At 43.0% G+C, this 14,248-nt stretch overlaps 1 protein-coding gene across 1 annotated transcript; it reads right to left on the bottom strand.

Annotated features, from left to right (window-relative positions):
* Positions 1-3,029: 3,029 nt before the first annotated feature.
* Positions 3,030-4,397, bottom strand: GCNT4 (glucosaminyl (N-acetyl) transferase 4). Its single transcript, XM_054398075.1, has one exon. The coding sequence runs from the start codon at positions 4,395-4,397 to the stop codon at positions 3,030-3,032; it is 1,368 nt and encodes a 455-aa protein (XP_054254050.1).
* Positions 4,398-14,248: the final 9,851 nt, after the last annotated feature.

Genomic DNA, 14,248 nt, shown 5'->3' with positions numbered 1-14,248 from the left:
CCCTCTGCCATGGTCAGGGACACCTCACACTTGATCAGGTTGCCCAGAGTCACTTCCAGCCTGGTCTTAAAAACATCCAGGGATGGTGCTTCTACCACTTCCCTAGGCAATCTGTTCCAGTGTCTCACCACCCTCATGGTAAAGAACTTCTTCCTAATGTTTAAATCTCCCCCCTCTCTAGCTTGGATCCATTCCCCCTAGTCCTATCACTACCCGACGCCCTAAAAAGTCCCTCACCAGCTTTCCTGTAGGCCCCCTCCAGATACAGGAAGGCCACAATAAGGTCTCCTAGAAGCCCTCTCCTTTCCAAACTGAACAACCCCAACTGTCTCAGTCTGTGCTCACAGGAGAGGAGCTCCAGCCCTCCGATCATCCTCTTGGCTGGTGGAAATTTTTTTAGAGTTGATGGGACCAGAAAAGGAGAAAACACACTTTAACTCATAGAGTTCAGGTTGAATTTTCATGCTTTGCTGCTAAGGGGACCAGCAGTGTTCCTTTACCCATAATCTGGAGGTGGTAAAAGCATATGGCACTTCAGGACATAGTCCAACGGCCATGGTGGTGCTGAATCAATGGCTGGACTCTGTGATCCTAAAGATCCCCCCCAACCAAAATGACTCTATGACTCCATGAATCAAGAAAGAAGCACTCACTGAAGTCCAAAATGTTATTTAGAGTATCTTTAGGAGAGTAAAATCCCCAACCCACACCTACACATCTTTTAAACCTTTCCAGGGATGGTGGTTCAACCATCTCTCTGGGGAACCTATTCCAGTGTTTGATAGCCCTTTCAGTGAAGAAGTTTCTTCCAACATCCAATCTGAACATGCCCTAGTGCAAATTGAGGGCATTTCCTCTTGTCCTCTATCACTTATTACTAGGGAGAAGAGACTGACACCCACTTTGCTACAACCTCCTTTCAGGCAGTTGTAGAGAGGTCATGTCCTCCCCTCACCCTTCTCTTCTTCAGTCTGAACAACCCTAGTCTCCTCTGCTGCTCCTCACAAGGCTTGTTCTCCAGGCCCTTCACCAGCTTCATTATCCCTCTCTGGACCTCCCCCAGGACCTCAGTGTCTTTCTTATAGTAGAAGCCCCCAAAATGAACACAGTACTCAATGTATGGCCACACCAGTGCTGAGCATAGGGGGCCAATCACTTCCCTTCTCCTGCTTGTCACACTATTTCTGATCTAGACCAGGATGATGTTGGTCTTTTTGGCCACCTGAGAACATTGCTGGCTCATGTTCAGTTAGCTGTTGATCAAGACCCCCAGCTCATTCTCTGCTGGGCAATTTTCTAGCCCCTCTTTTCTCAAGCCTGTATGGGGTTGTTATGACCCCATACTGGGGTCCTGCACTTGGCCTTGTTGAATCTTACATAACTGGCCTCGACCCAGATAGCCAGCCTGTCCAGGTTCCTCTACCCTCAACCAGATCAACACAGCCTCCCCAGATTAGTGTCATCTGCAAACTTACTGAGAACGCACTCAATCCCCTCCTCCAGACCACTGATAGAGACTTGAATATGGCTAAACTTATAAACAAAAACTGAGACCAAAAAATTACTTGGTGCTTTCAACTCAAATAAGGAATAAGATTTCCCACACATACAAGACATGGTCATTATTGCAGCAATTCGTGGATCAGCAAGATCAGTTATCCCCAAAGTCACTCATGGGAAGAAGCCCCTTGATAAAAGCCAGATGGGTAGAAAGAGGACATTAGCATGAAGCAAGCTAGAACCCAGGGTCAACTGGAACCACCAAACCTGAGGCAAAGCAGCATTCCAGCAAAACTCAGAAAATGCCAAGAGGGATTTCTAAGAGTTTCTGTGAAGTCCCTGCACTAACACTTCCCTCAAGTCATAGTGTGGGGAGCTGAGCTGTGAGGAGGCTCCCAGGCTACCTCATTACCAGGAGCTCTGACAGGGCCTTGGGAAGCAGATGCTGTTGGAGAACAGTTGCTCTATAGGTGTAGCAGGGTGTGTTCAGGCACCTATCAGCCTGAGAGTGTGGTGGCATAAGGCCACGAGACTTGCACAGAAAGACACATCTACATAGGGTCTTCATTTCTGCAGCATGGCTATTCTTACAAATATAGTTTAACTTCACGTTTTGCATTTCAACATAGCACCACATTGCTGAACACTAACTAGAAATAGCACTCGTTATCCACTGCGTAGATGTACCGTCTCAAGAGCACTGGGGTTTCATGGGAGGATATTCATGGGAGAAATGAAGATCGACCTCTTTTGGCATGGATGTTTACTCTAAGGGGCTGCAGAGCATGCCGTGAAGACATGCTCATATACTGCCTTTGAAGAATATCAGTGCATAATTCTGTTTCAATCAAACACCACTGATTTCATATGCATAGCACAGCATCTGAGCTCAGGCTTCACAGAAGGAAAAGCAATGCACTGATGAGCTGGGAGAAGAGAATAATGTTACAGACAGTGTGATATTAAAGGATCTTCTTTCCCTTGCATCATCCAGTCACATTCATATTGCGAAGATCTTTGTTAGCTCCTAAAGTTGGGAAGTTTGGGACATGAAGTGAAGCCACACAGCCCAGTTGGTGTTATGCTGATCTCTTGGTTCTGTCCATGAGCTGGGCACTTCAGTCTCCTTGAGGTAGCAGACACAGAAACGTTTGTTTCAAGAAAAACAAAAGTGAAGGAAAGGGGAGCAGGCAGAGAGACATGACGGAGCTTCTTAGGAAAGATGCAAACACATTTGATGTAAAGCACATTTCTGAAATACTCCATTGAGACAGCGCCAGAGCCTCCAAAAGCAAACATCACCCTCTCAGAACCACCCTGATAACAATTACAACATTATCATGGCAAGTTACAAAAGAGTTAACCAGAGAGACTTTTAATAAATAAATGGCCAGGAACCTGTCTCTCCAGGACCCTGAACTTCGTGCAGAAATGTCACTCGCCAACACCCTGCGGCAAGTCAGGGCAGAGAAACTGCAGGCGCTGTGGTGTAACCGTGCACAGTACTGGCAGCAGGGAAGACGGTGCTGCTAGAGTGAGGTGTTCATAGAATTTATGTGCAGAAAGTATTCATCAGAGGACAAATTCACCCACTCTTTCTGTTGTTCTGCCAGTTTTTCTGCCAGGCATTTTAGCAGGACAGGATCTACTTTGGAGTCAAACTTGTTGGCGAACCAGTGCCCGTAATTGAGAAGCCACCTTAATTCTGCAGCCCCATAGATGCAGACGCTGCGAAGGTGTGTGCCAGTGCAAGGAGGATACAAATGATCTTCAAGATAATTCCACTTCACCAGACGAGTTTTGCTTTGTAGATCTGTTATGTCTTGGGCTGACCTTGGAACTTCCCCAGGGACCCCAGGAACACGTACAAGAGTGGCCCAGAAATGTTCATCTGGAGAGTATGTATCCCTTGACCACTCAAAAAAATCTTTTGCAAGAGCGCTTTCAAGGGTATATTGAACAAATGCTCGGCTTAAAATAAAATAGGCACTGCCTACAAATACCTCAATATTATGAGGTGGTGGGTTCTTAGAAATGTTGGTTTTTACAGGCATCTGCATGTAGTCATAAGGCACTTTCATAAGTTCATGGTGGTAAGTAAATCGTTCTCTTTTGCTGCTGCTTGGCTTTATAGTTTCCAGCATGTTTCCTCCACCAAGTTTCTTCAGTTCAGCAACCAGCTCAAAATTTGACCTCAAAGGGAAATCTTGGCCACACAAATTAATGACATACTTCCAAGGAACAGAGGAGTCCATCAAATCAGACAAACAATTGAAATCTGCCTGCAGCCGTGAAATATGTGCATAGTCCACTCTCTCCAATTTTGATGCAATGAAAATATTGGGGAAACATTTAGCTAGATTGTTCATAGCAGCCTTGAAACTTTTTGCTGCTTTTTGGTCATAATGGATGCAATAAACATTTTGATGACTGTACAGTGAATGTATAAGCCTTTCTACCATTATTGCATCTTTGTGAACAACCAAAGAATAGGCGACTGGAAAACTTTCCTCCTCTGGAGAAACAGGTTTTAGGTGGTACTTCCTAAGTGAACGATACACTTCACAGGCACTCGTCATTGCTATCACATCCTCATCACCTAAATCAATTATTTGTTTCCTTCTTATCTCTAAACTCTTGCCAATTTCAAAGGGATCTTGTTCATATATAGACGAACAATTAATTTCATACTGGAACTCATTTCTAAGGTAGAAATAACTGTTTCTAATGTAAGAAGAAGTGCTCAAGAAGTGCTCAACCAAATAAACACCCTTAGAGGGAAAAAAGTGTCTTTCAACGTGGAGGAGCTTCAGCAATGCAATTAGCCACCCGGTAACACAGAGGATCAGGATCTTCCTTCGCGAGGGACAATTGTAAAGACACTTGTTTCTCTTCATTCTGCAAGAAAACAGAGGCATGATGATATTTTAAACCAGGAACAAAGTATCAGAGAAAATTCCAGCATCTAACAAAGATACGTGTTCATCTATGGCATAAGCACCACCTTAGAAGGACAGGGCCCTGAAAATCTACAGTTTCTTCTTAATCATTATGTTAATTGATGGACAGATTTTACCACAATAATCAGCAAAGATTTCATTCCCTTGAATGAGCTGACTAGAGGCAATAATCCAACCTTGATTTCAGATGATTTCCAGATAAATATGAGTGTTGGAACAAGAGTCCCACTTTTTATTTTCCAAACCTTTTTAAATTTCTTATGAGTCAACAACTGAAGCACAACAACCCCTACACTGACAGGAATGATTGTTCTCTAAGTGAGAAGGAAGGATTTTTTATTTTCCTGAGTAACCCCAGGGGATTCAATGAAAGAATCGAGGGGATCTCTTGTGACTCTGCAAAGAGTGTGTGCTTTCATATTTTTAAAAAGTAAATAAAGCATTAAACTGAAAGAATCAGAATTCAGTTGCAGTAAGCTTATTGTTTCTAACACTGGACTTGGCACATGAAGATGTCCAAGGGGAAACTAATTTCCTTCCCGTCCTCTCTCAACAGGTTCTGACAAGCCAAAAGTCTTCCCTGTGTCCAGAATTTTTTCTGGAAAATACTGCTAACCTGTCCTGAAGAAACAGATGGATGATGACACAGCACATCAATCCTTTGCAATTATAGGCCGAAAACTTCTGAAGGCAGGAAGGGTAGTAGTGAGCAATAGCACATCTATCTCACTCTCTGCCATGTGACACAGCTTCAGATGTGACTGGAAGAACACACATGGCTACTTAATAGCATTCCCCTATAGCAACTTAACTACTGAGGTACTATCACAATAAAAGCTAAATACAGTGATCCTGTTTCCATATATCTTTGCATTACCAAATGAGCACTAGCAGCATTGCTGCTATCCCTGAATTAAAAGGGAGATATCTGCAGATCCCCTGTACACATGTAAAATCATTAAGATGTACATGCAACACACTGCAAGACTAACTTAGGTATCTTGAGCATTCCCACCAATGTCAGCTTTTACAAGCTGTAGCTTCAGTTAAAAGGCAGCTTTCCAGTGTAGAGCTGCTTCATTATTCTGTTCTCCTTGACTTTTCCTTTCTCAGGGAATCATTCTCCTTGATAATTCTTTTCCAGGGGCAACAGAAAAAGAGAAGGAAATGTCACCTCCTTGTAGACCAAGTAAAGGGAGCGGGGTAAGCCAACACATAATCTACTTTGTAAAAGAGCTCAGTAGCTCTCTGCAGGTTTTACAAACAGTCTTCAGGCACACTAACAAAGAAAGAGAAAAAATAGGTTTATCTCCTCATGAAGCCAAAAATTCCACTTTCCTCTTTGGCTAGTAGGTGCTTTTCTTCACTTCTTCCCCAGACTAATGCCAGCTCAATGTCTTATCCAGGTGTCCTCTTTACCTAACTCCTTGCTGTACCTATGTTCCTGGAGAAAAGCCACTCTGAAAAGCTGCTCATAACCAAAGTCAGGTTTCTAGCCATGTGACAGAAGCCCTGCAGAGGGGAATGCAGCTAACCTGTTCTTTGGAAGAAGAAGACCTGAGTGATGTGAAGCCTGCCCAGTGCCTGCCCAGTGGTGTCCTCGGCTACCAGGGACAACTCCTACAACTCCTGGCTAAACAGGGATTGCCTCATCCAGGGAGCAAATCTTCTCGTCCTCTCTACCTCCTTTAAAAAAGGGGGGGAAAAAAAGCCTGGAAAGATAAAAAGAAAGTGAAAAAAAAATATCCTCCAGTGCTCCAGATAACTCCTTGATCTGCGGAAGGGAAGCCCTGACCAGCTTCCACCCAGTGCCAAACATTCCGTCTCCACGCCAACCAACAAAAAGGCCATGGCATCACACTTCCCTGCCTTAAACTATCAATGACATCACTGGAACCTGGTGTGGTCCCAAGTTAGACCAAAAAGTGCAAGAAATCCCCTGGACAGCACTGAGGACTCTCTCTTTGCAGCTGATGAGCAAAGGAACCACATTCAGTTTCCTGAACATTCCTGCGGTTTTCGGCACTGCCAACCACAAGATATTGTTGTGCTATATAAAGAGCTCACAGAAACTCAAAACACTGTAGTAATGTGGTTCAAATTCACTGTGGAGGAAGGAATTACAGAGCACTGGTGAGAAATCTCAGCTCCTCCCCCACATTCCTTGTTTATGGAGGATCTTCCCCTGATCCTGATCAGATGAGAGTATCAGTAGCCAGCTATTACATCCACAGTCCCAACTGTTCATTTCTTGGGATTTGGTTTTGTGGTTCATTTTTGTTTGTTGGTTTGGTTTTTTTCCACAGCACACACTACATAACCATCACCACAGTGGCCTGGGCAGAAAGAAGCTATGTGTAACCTCAACGACTTAAGCACTGTAACATCTTTCCCTAGTGCAGTTCACCACTACAAATATCCCTCCTTTCCCTCCTGCTCCGTCCTTAGCACATTAAATCCGTGTTCTCCTTTTGTTACAACTGACACATACTCCACAGCCTGGCTTGGTATATCAATACAAAGGCAACAGCTTTGCTCTTTAGGCACAAATAATTTGCTTCTAATCAGCATTAAGTTAGTTTCTGCAAAAGACCAAGATTTCATGAGGAACAGTGTGAGACCAGGGACAGAAGGGCCACTACAAATCTCATCAGGTTTTGATTCAAATGCAAAATTCCTATTTCTTACTAGGTGCAGCACTCAAAGGCCCACTCATATACAGCAGCGTATTGTACACACAGTCCTTTCTGGAGGAGGAAGGAATGAATGACACATGTCAGATGGGAACCTAGAGCCACCTGAAGCACCTACTTGAGGTAGCACTGACCAGATGCTACCTCTGGTTATCTTGCTCACAAGTACTTTTTTCTCAGGTATTACCATACTGCGTGCAGGACTAATGTTCCATCTTTTGCCCAAAGAATTTATATCTATATATCTATCTATATATACAGATATATAGATAATATAGATAGATATATATAGAGATAGATAGATAGATAATATAATATGTATATATTATATATATATATTCATCTTCTGTAAAATGGCACTTTATGCAAAATACAATGTTTGCACTTTCTGTTCTCCATTCAGGAAGACTCTTCAGAAATGAATGGAGACTGATTTAAATTTTAAATCAACAAATATGACACAGATGGTCTATATACTCTCATACAAAGCATCTAACCTGGTCAAAGCACTTACTGTCTGGGATGCAAAGTAATGAATGATGTGGAGAAGGTAAATGGGTGTTTTTATTTATTCTTTGCATCTGTAAAGTACAGGATGCTCAAAGAAAAAAGACATGCAACAAATACAAAGGAATGACATTTGTGTCGTGTAACAAAACACGTGCTCTTACACAACACATAATTATAGCCTGTCATAAGGTACCTAAAGATCACAAGGTCAGCAGGATTCAAGAAAAATTAGGCAACCAGCTGGCTGTTGAGAGCTCCCAGAGTTACCTTCACCAACACATAAAAAAAGACATAAAGCTAAATTCCCTGGAACCACACCATCAGGCAGCTAACAGATACCAAGACTTCTGACAGGGAGTCTTTACCAACACAAATGGGGTTTGTGGCCATTTCTCTTGTTTTCTGAATCTAGGGCTGGACCAGAAAGGGATTGCTAGTTAGATTCCTGGTGTTAATATTTACATTCCACCCAGAAAAGGGTTGCGTTTTCCACTGGTGTATTTCACTGACTCCTCCTGGCAAGAAGCAGTTCTGGTCAGCTCTAGACCTTCAATTATTTAAAATCATTTGCTTTCTGCAGATGCACAAGTTGTGCAACAACACTGAAGAACAGAGCAAGGTGGTGGGAGACTTTTCGCACCCTCCTGAATAAATTCAGCTGTAGCACAGCTGTTCACTGAAAGCTGTGCTGGGCTTAGGAGAACAAATCCTTCAGAGAGGACTGGGCAAAGGCTGAGCCTCGAATTGAAACCCCTAGGCATTGCCTCCAGGGCACTCTTCAGTCAGGTTCAGCTGTCTGTCTACCTAAGGCAATGATGCTGGGCTTGCACAAAGAGCAGAAAGCGCGCACCATTCTTTAAGCAGGCAGTGGAGCTCCATTCCTTCCTCCATGCTTCAATCCAGCGTGCACATCTCATTTTTCAGTAGGCTGTAGAATTCTGCAGCTCTCTCGTGTCTCACACAACACTCGTAACACTCTGTAAACCGCATAAAACCAGGGGACAAGATTCCTCCCGTGTGCTGAACATGCTGGAAGTTACGAACTGAGCTTGACCAGCTAAAGGAAATGATGGGAAGAAAGGCCAAGCTGAAAGCAAATGTGCTAGAAAATGCACATAAGGACATAAACTAGAATTAGACCTTGGTTTCTACTGACTTGCAGCAAATGGAGAACACCAAAATAAGAACAGAGGAAGTAACACATATTTGTCTGTAGGCATTCATATATATATATATATATATATATATATATATATATATATATATATATGTATATATATTTTCTAGGTAAACTCAGTAAAGGTTTAAGGAATTGAAGTATGGCCTGATGACAGGGGAATACCTGTAAAATCCTGCTGTCTTCCAGCACCGATCAGTCAGATGTGCAGAAGTTCACCTTCCTGAGAAAAACTGTTGTTCCTGCTTGAAAATTACTGTAAAAATTACTGAACTACTAATCTGTAAACATAGGTGAACAGTCAGTGAAGCTGCAGAGTGCCCAAAAGTGTGCAAACTCCTACAGTGGGCAGATCATGAACGTGAGAAGCAGCATTTGCACCTGTACACCATGCATTGGCAACCTGCTTGGGTAAATCATGAAGCTCGTTCTGGAACACTGTCACAGAGATAAAAGTAAAGTGCACCTCTAAGGACCAGAAAATCAAACTGAACCAGTAGCTACTTACCTTGTCTTGTAAAATATAGATTACTGTAACTCAGGAATAGAATAGAATAGAATAGAATAGAATAGAATAGAATAGAATAGAATAGAATAGAATAGAATAGAATAGAATAGAATAGAATAGAATAGAATAGAATAGAATAGAATAGAATAGAATAGAATAGAATAGAATAGAATAGAATAGAATAGAATAGAATAGAATAGAACAGAACAGAACAGAACAGAACAGAACAGAACAGAACAGAATAGAATAGAATAGAATAGAATAGAATAGAATAGAATAGAATAGAACAGAACAGAACAGAACAGAATAGAATAGAATAGAATAGAATAGAATAGAATAGAATAGAATAGAATAGAATAGAATCAAGAAGGTTGGAAGAGACCTCAAGGATCATCGAGCCCAACCTGTCACCCTACACCTCATGCCTATCTAAACCATGGCACCAAGTGCCACGTCCAATCCCCTCTTGAACACCTCCAGGGATGGTGACTCCACCACCTCCCTGGGCAGCCCATTCCAATGGCCAACCACTCTCTCTGTGAAGAACTTTCTCCTCACCTCCAGCCTAAACCTCCCCTGGCGCAGCTTGAGACTGTGTCCTCTTGTTCTGCTGCTGGTTGTAGAATGTAGAATTTCTACCCAGGGGCTGTAATTGCTCAAGATGTTAAATGCTAGGAAGGTGAAACCAAAGGAAAGGCTAGTTAAAAGTAAGGTAAAACCGGTTTTTGGGGTTCATTTGGGGAGGGAAAAGAAAAAGTATTAAAACTACTCTAATTCTAGCTCTGTGACTCATTGAATTTCTATACACTACCAGGCGCTTACCCTGTGGATTTCCCCAACCACATCTTCGGGGTATGACTAGTCTGGATCTCTCATGAGCAATGACTGTGGTATGTCATGTAGGCATCTGACCTGGGCCCTCCCTTCTGGAAGAAAACAGGACCCGCAGCACCCTACTCCCCCTCTCCCTCCCATGCATACAGAAAACTCTGTAAGCCTATGTGACCATGGAGCTGCTTTTGCATTCCACTGTCAATCCTGAAAAACACGTGTCGTTGCCTCGAGTCAATGCATTTCTCCCAAACTGGAAAGATGGTCAGGGGGCTGGAGAACCTCACCTACAAAGACAGGCTGGGATTGTTCAGCCTGGGGAAGAGAAGCCTTTAGGAGACCTTATTGTGGCTTTTCAGTACTTAAAGGGGGCTTATAAGAAAGATGGGGAGGGACTCTTTACCAAGGAGTAGTGATGGCTTTAAACTGAAGAGGATAGATTAGATGCAAAGGAAGAAATTTTTTTTACTGTGAGAGGTACGAGACCGCTGGAATGGAGAAACTGCTGCCCAGAGAAACTGCGAGTACTGCCTCACCTGAAGTATTCAAGATAAGGCTGCATGTGGCCTTGAGCAGCCCAGTCTAGTGGAAGGTGTCCCCGCCCATGGCAGGTGGGTTGGAAGTAGATGGTCTTCAGGGTCCCTTCCAACCCAAACCATTCTATAATTCTATGATTCTTTTTCAGGATTTTTTTATTCAAACTGAACTAGTTCTAAAAGAAACCCGGTTTTGAATGGGAATAAAAGTATCAGAGATGGCCACAACAGACTTTATAGCTTGTTTTGCAGCTTAGCTTTTCTTTATTTCTTCTTCTTCTTCAACACCACCCCCCCCCCCCCCCCCCCCCCCCAAATTAAGATGGTTTACGGTCATGTTTGCTTCCTTATTTACATTTTCCATACTAAAAAAAAAAAAAAATTCTCTTCTGTAAAAGTTTGTAAAGAGTAGCCATGGCAATCCTGGCCTCCAAGCCAGAATCTAAGAGGGAATTATAGTCTGCCTGCCCAAAAGCTCTTCTGCTGTTTCACCCGAGTTTTGGGTTGGTTGGTTGGTTTTGGTTTGTTTTTTTGTTTTTTTTTTTTTTCTTTTTTGCATTCTGATCTAAACACACTGTCTAAGGCCAATGACCAATGTCATAGAAGTAGCAAGGTCATTGCACAGAAAGGCTACGTGTAATATGTAACTTACAGATCCGTAACACTGACCAACTAAGATGCTGCAGAAACACCACTACACAGCATAAGCTAGATTTGAATCAGCTTTGAGTGTGCCTACTGAAGTTTTCCCTGTATCTGCCAAATCACCACAAAAGCAAACCTTTTAAACTGCTGCATCTTCTCAGTGCCATGCAGACAAAAAAACTGCCACAGTTCGGATGGTGAACTGCATATCTGGGGTAACATAGGATACCTCTCACCAGCCCAGCATCTCTGCCTTGGCAGGAAGCAGATGACATACACACAAAGAGGAGTGGTGAGAAGTTGTGCGCACTGCCCTGTGAGTCCATGAGTCGTCAAATGAAAAACAGAAGCTGCCAATGATGTGTATTAGAAGAGGAACAGAACAGTCAGCTATTAACCAGCTAAGTCTGTACATTATGAGATGTGGTGGTCAGAATTTCTGCTCTGAAGAGCTTCCTGTGAGCATGCAAAATAACTTATTGGGAATAACATTTTTTACATCCATCCCTTCAGAGTTTAAAGCAAGTTTAAAGCACCACTGCTATTGAGAAACTATATAATCATGACATCATGCATTATTTCATACAATCATGGACTGGGTTGGAAGGGACCTTTAACGGTCGTCTAGTTCAAACCCCCAGGGATGGGCAGGGGCATTTCCATTGGACTGCTTGAAGCTGTCCCACAACATCTAGAACTGTTTTATGCCAGGGAGCAGAGTTCAATGTGATTAAACTACCCAGAGTTCTTCTGGATTTGGCCTTGAAGAAAACTAGCAGAAAAGCTGGTCTGTATCCTGGTCACTGTACCATTCATGTGAGACCAACCTTGCCCAATGTTTGCCAAACTAAGCCTCTCAGGTCCCTTCACAGCTGGTGGAAAGATACAAAGAACTGCAAAGGACGATCAATTTATCCCAGGGGACAAGCTTTTCTTGAACAGGAATAACTTACTGACTTCAATGTTCATCTTTCTTGCTCTATGTGGTAAAGTCTCATTTGCAGTCCACACAGTTAGCCTCTTGCATTCCTGTATCAGTACAAGTTAGAAAATATGAAAACTGATTGCCCCTGCTGGCAGTGAAGAAGCAGCACCAGCCCCTCCAGAAGCCTCTCCTTCTGTTACAAGTGACTCATCCATGGCTGTTAGAAACAACCTTTTGGGAATAAGGCAGTTTACAAAAAGGCTGTTGCTTTAAAGTAATCCCTGTATTACTCAACACAATTTTTCTTTAACTTAAAAGTCAAAGACCTGTGTGCCCTTATATTTTAACACTTACTCCTTTCTCCTTCTCCCCACATAGCAAAAACTCCTGCAGGACAAACTCAACTATAGAAAATAGTGAAGGTTCAGACAAGCTACTTTTGACAAAGACCATTTGTAACTAAAAAGTACCCAATTAAGAGTTTACTTTAACCAGTCCAAAAAGGGAAAATGTGTTACTGGCTTATCAAAATCTGTGGTCTTCTTCCAAACCTTCCTATGCACTGCAGGGGTATTCCCAGTTTGTCTGTAGTCAGATCACATTGATTTATTAACAGTTCAGCAACCACTTTGTTTGAGACTACAAGGTCTTGCTTCCCTGCTTCCCCTTCCTCACTGTGTCCTTCCTGGTATAGCTTGTGCTCAACTAAACACGAGTGCTTCAGTGGTTAAAGTAGAAGCTGCCAGATGGATCTATGGAGCCCACAAACTCCCTGGATGCTGCCTGCAGGGTGAAGTTGTCATGAACTGCCCCAGTCCAACACAGGAATCTCAGAGCCTGGTGGATCCAAGATGCACCAGAAGCCTCCCCACAAGCAGGAGGATGAAAATCCTGCTTTGAACGTTCATCTTCGTTGAGGGACACTGAAGGGATCTCTGCTGAGAGCAGGCTGGCCCTATGGAGAGACAAAAGCACACCAAACAGCATTGAAAGAAATAGGACTTCCCAAGGAAGCTTGTAACCCGTCTGCCAGCAACAACCAATGAATCGTAGCTTTCTCATGGAATGCAAGGTATGTATCAAACAGTGTCCACTACTCTGCCCTCTGTCAGTCCTTCCTGAAGGATCTGTTCATTTTAAGTAAGCAAAAGTACAAGCTCAACCACAGACTATGTTGAGCTACAGAAAACCAGAAGTCGTGATCTCCCTTAACCTGTAGCTCTGTACAATCTATACTACTTCTTTTCTACTTTAGCATTACCCATCAAAGAGGTCTGGGACTTGCTACAATTGGCCACAGATGCCACAAATAATTTTTGATGTAATTTTGATGTCACTGTCTGTAGACTGCAAGAGTTCTCAATCCCCAGGTGTAAGAAATCAGGCAAGAGACCAGCATGGCTGAGTTGAGAGCTGCTGGTCGAACTAAAAGATAAGGAGGAACTGCACAGGGAGTTCAAGCAGGGACAGGTACCTTGGGAAGAGTATAGGGATGCTGCCCGGGTGTGTAGGGATGAGGTCAAGAAGACCAGAACGCAGTTGGAGCTGAACTGGGCAAGGGGGTCTGTGAATAATAAGAACCAGAAAAAGGAAGCCAAAGGAAACATACCCCCATGATGAGCAGGAATGGCAAGCTAGCAACAACAGATGAGGAGAAGGATGAGGTTCTTCACTGGCAACCTCTATCCTCACACTTCACGAGTTAAAAGACCACAAGATGAGGACCAGGGGTTGAAAGTCCCACCCTCTGTAAGTGAAAACAAAGTTCATGACCACCTATGGAACCTGTATATATACACAAGTCTATGGGATGTGATCAGATGCATCCCACAGTCCTGAGGCAATTGGCTGATGTAGTTTCCAAGCCACTAGTTATGGTACTTCAAAAGTTCTGGCAGTCAGGTGAAGTCCTCAGTGACTTGAAGAAGGAAAACATTGCACCCACTTTTATAAAAGGTAGAAA

This window comes from Indicator indicator, chromosome Z (genome assembly GCF_027791375.1).
Source record: "Indicator indicator isolate 239-I01 chromosome Z, UM_Iind_1.1, whole genome shotgun sequence".
Classification (NCBI taxonomy): domain Eukaryota; kingdom Metazoa; phylum Chordata; class Aves; order Piciformes; family Indicatoridae; genus Indicator; species Indicator indicator.
The sequence above is the reverse complement of the archived record's forward strand: the minus strand, read 5'-3'. Positions and strand labels throughout refer to the sequence as shown.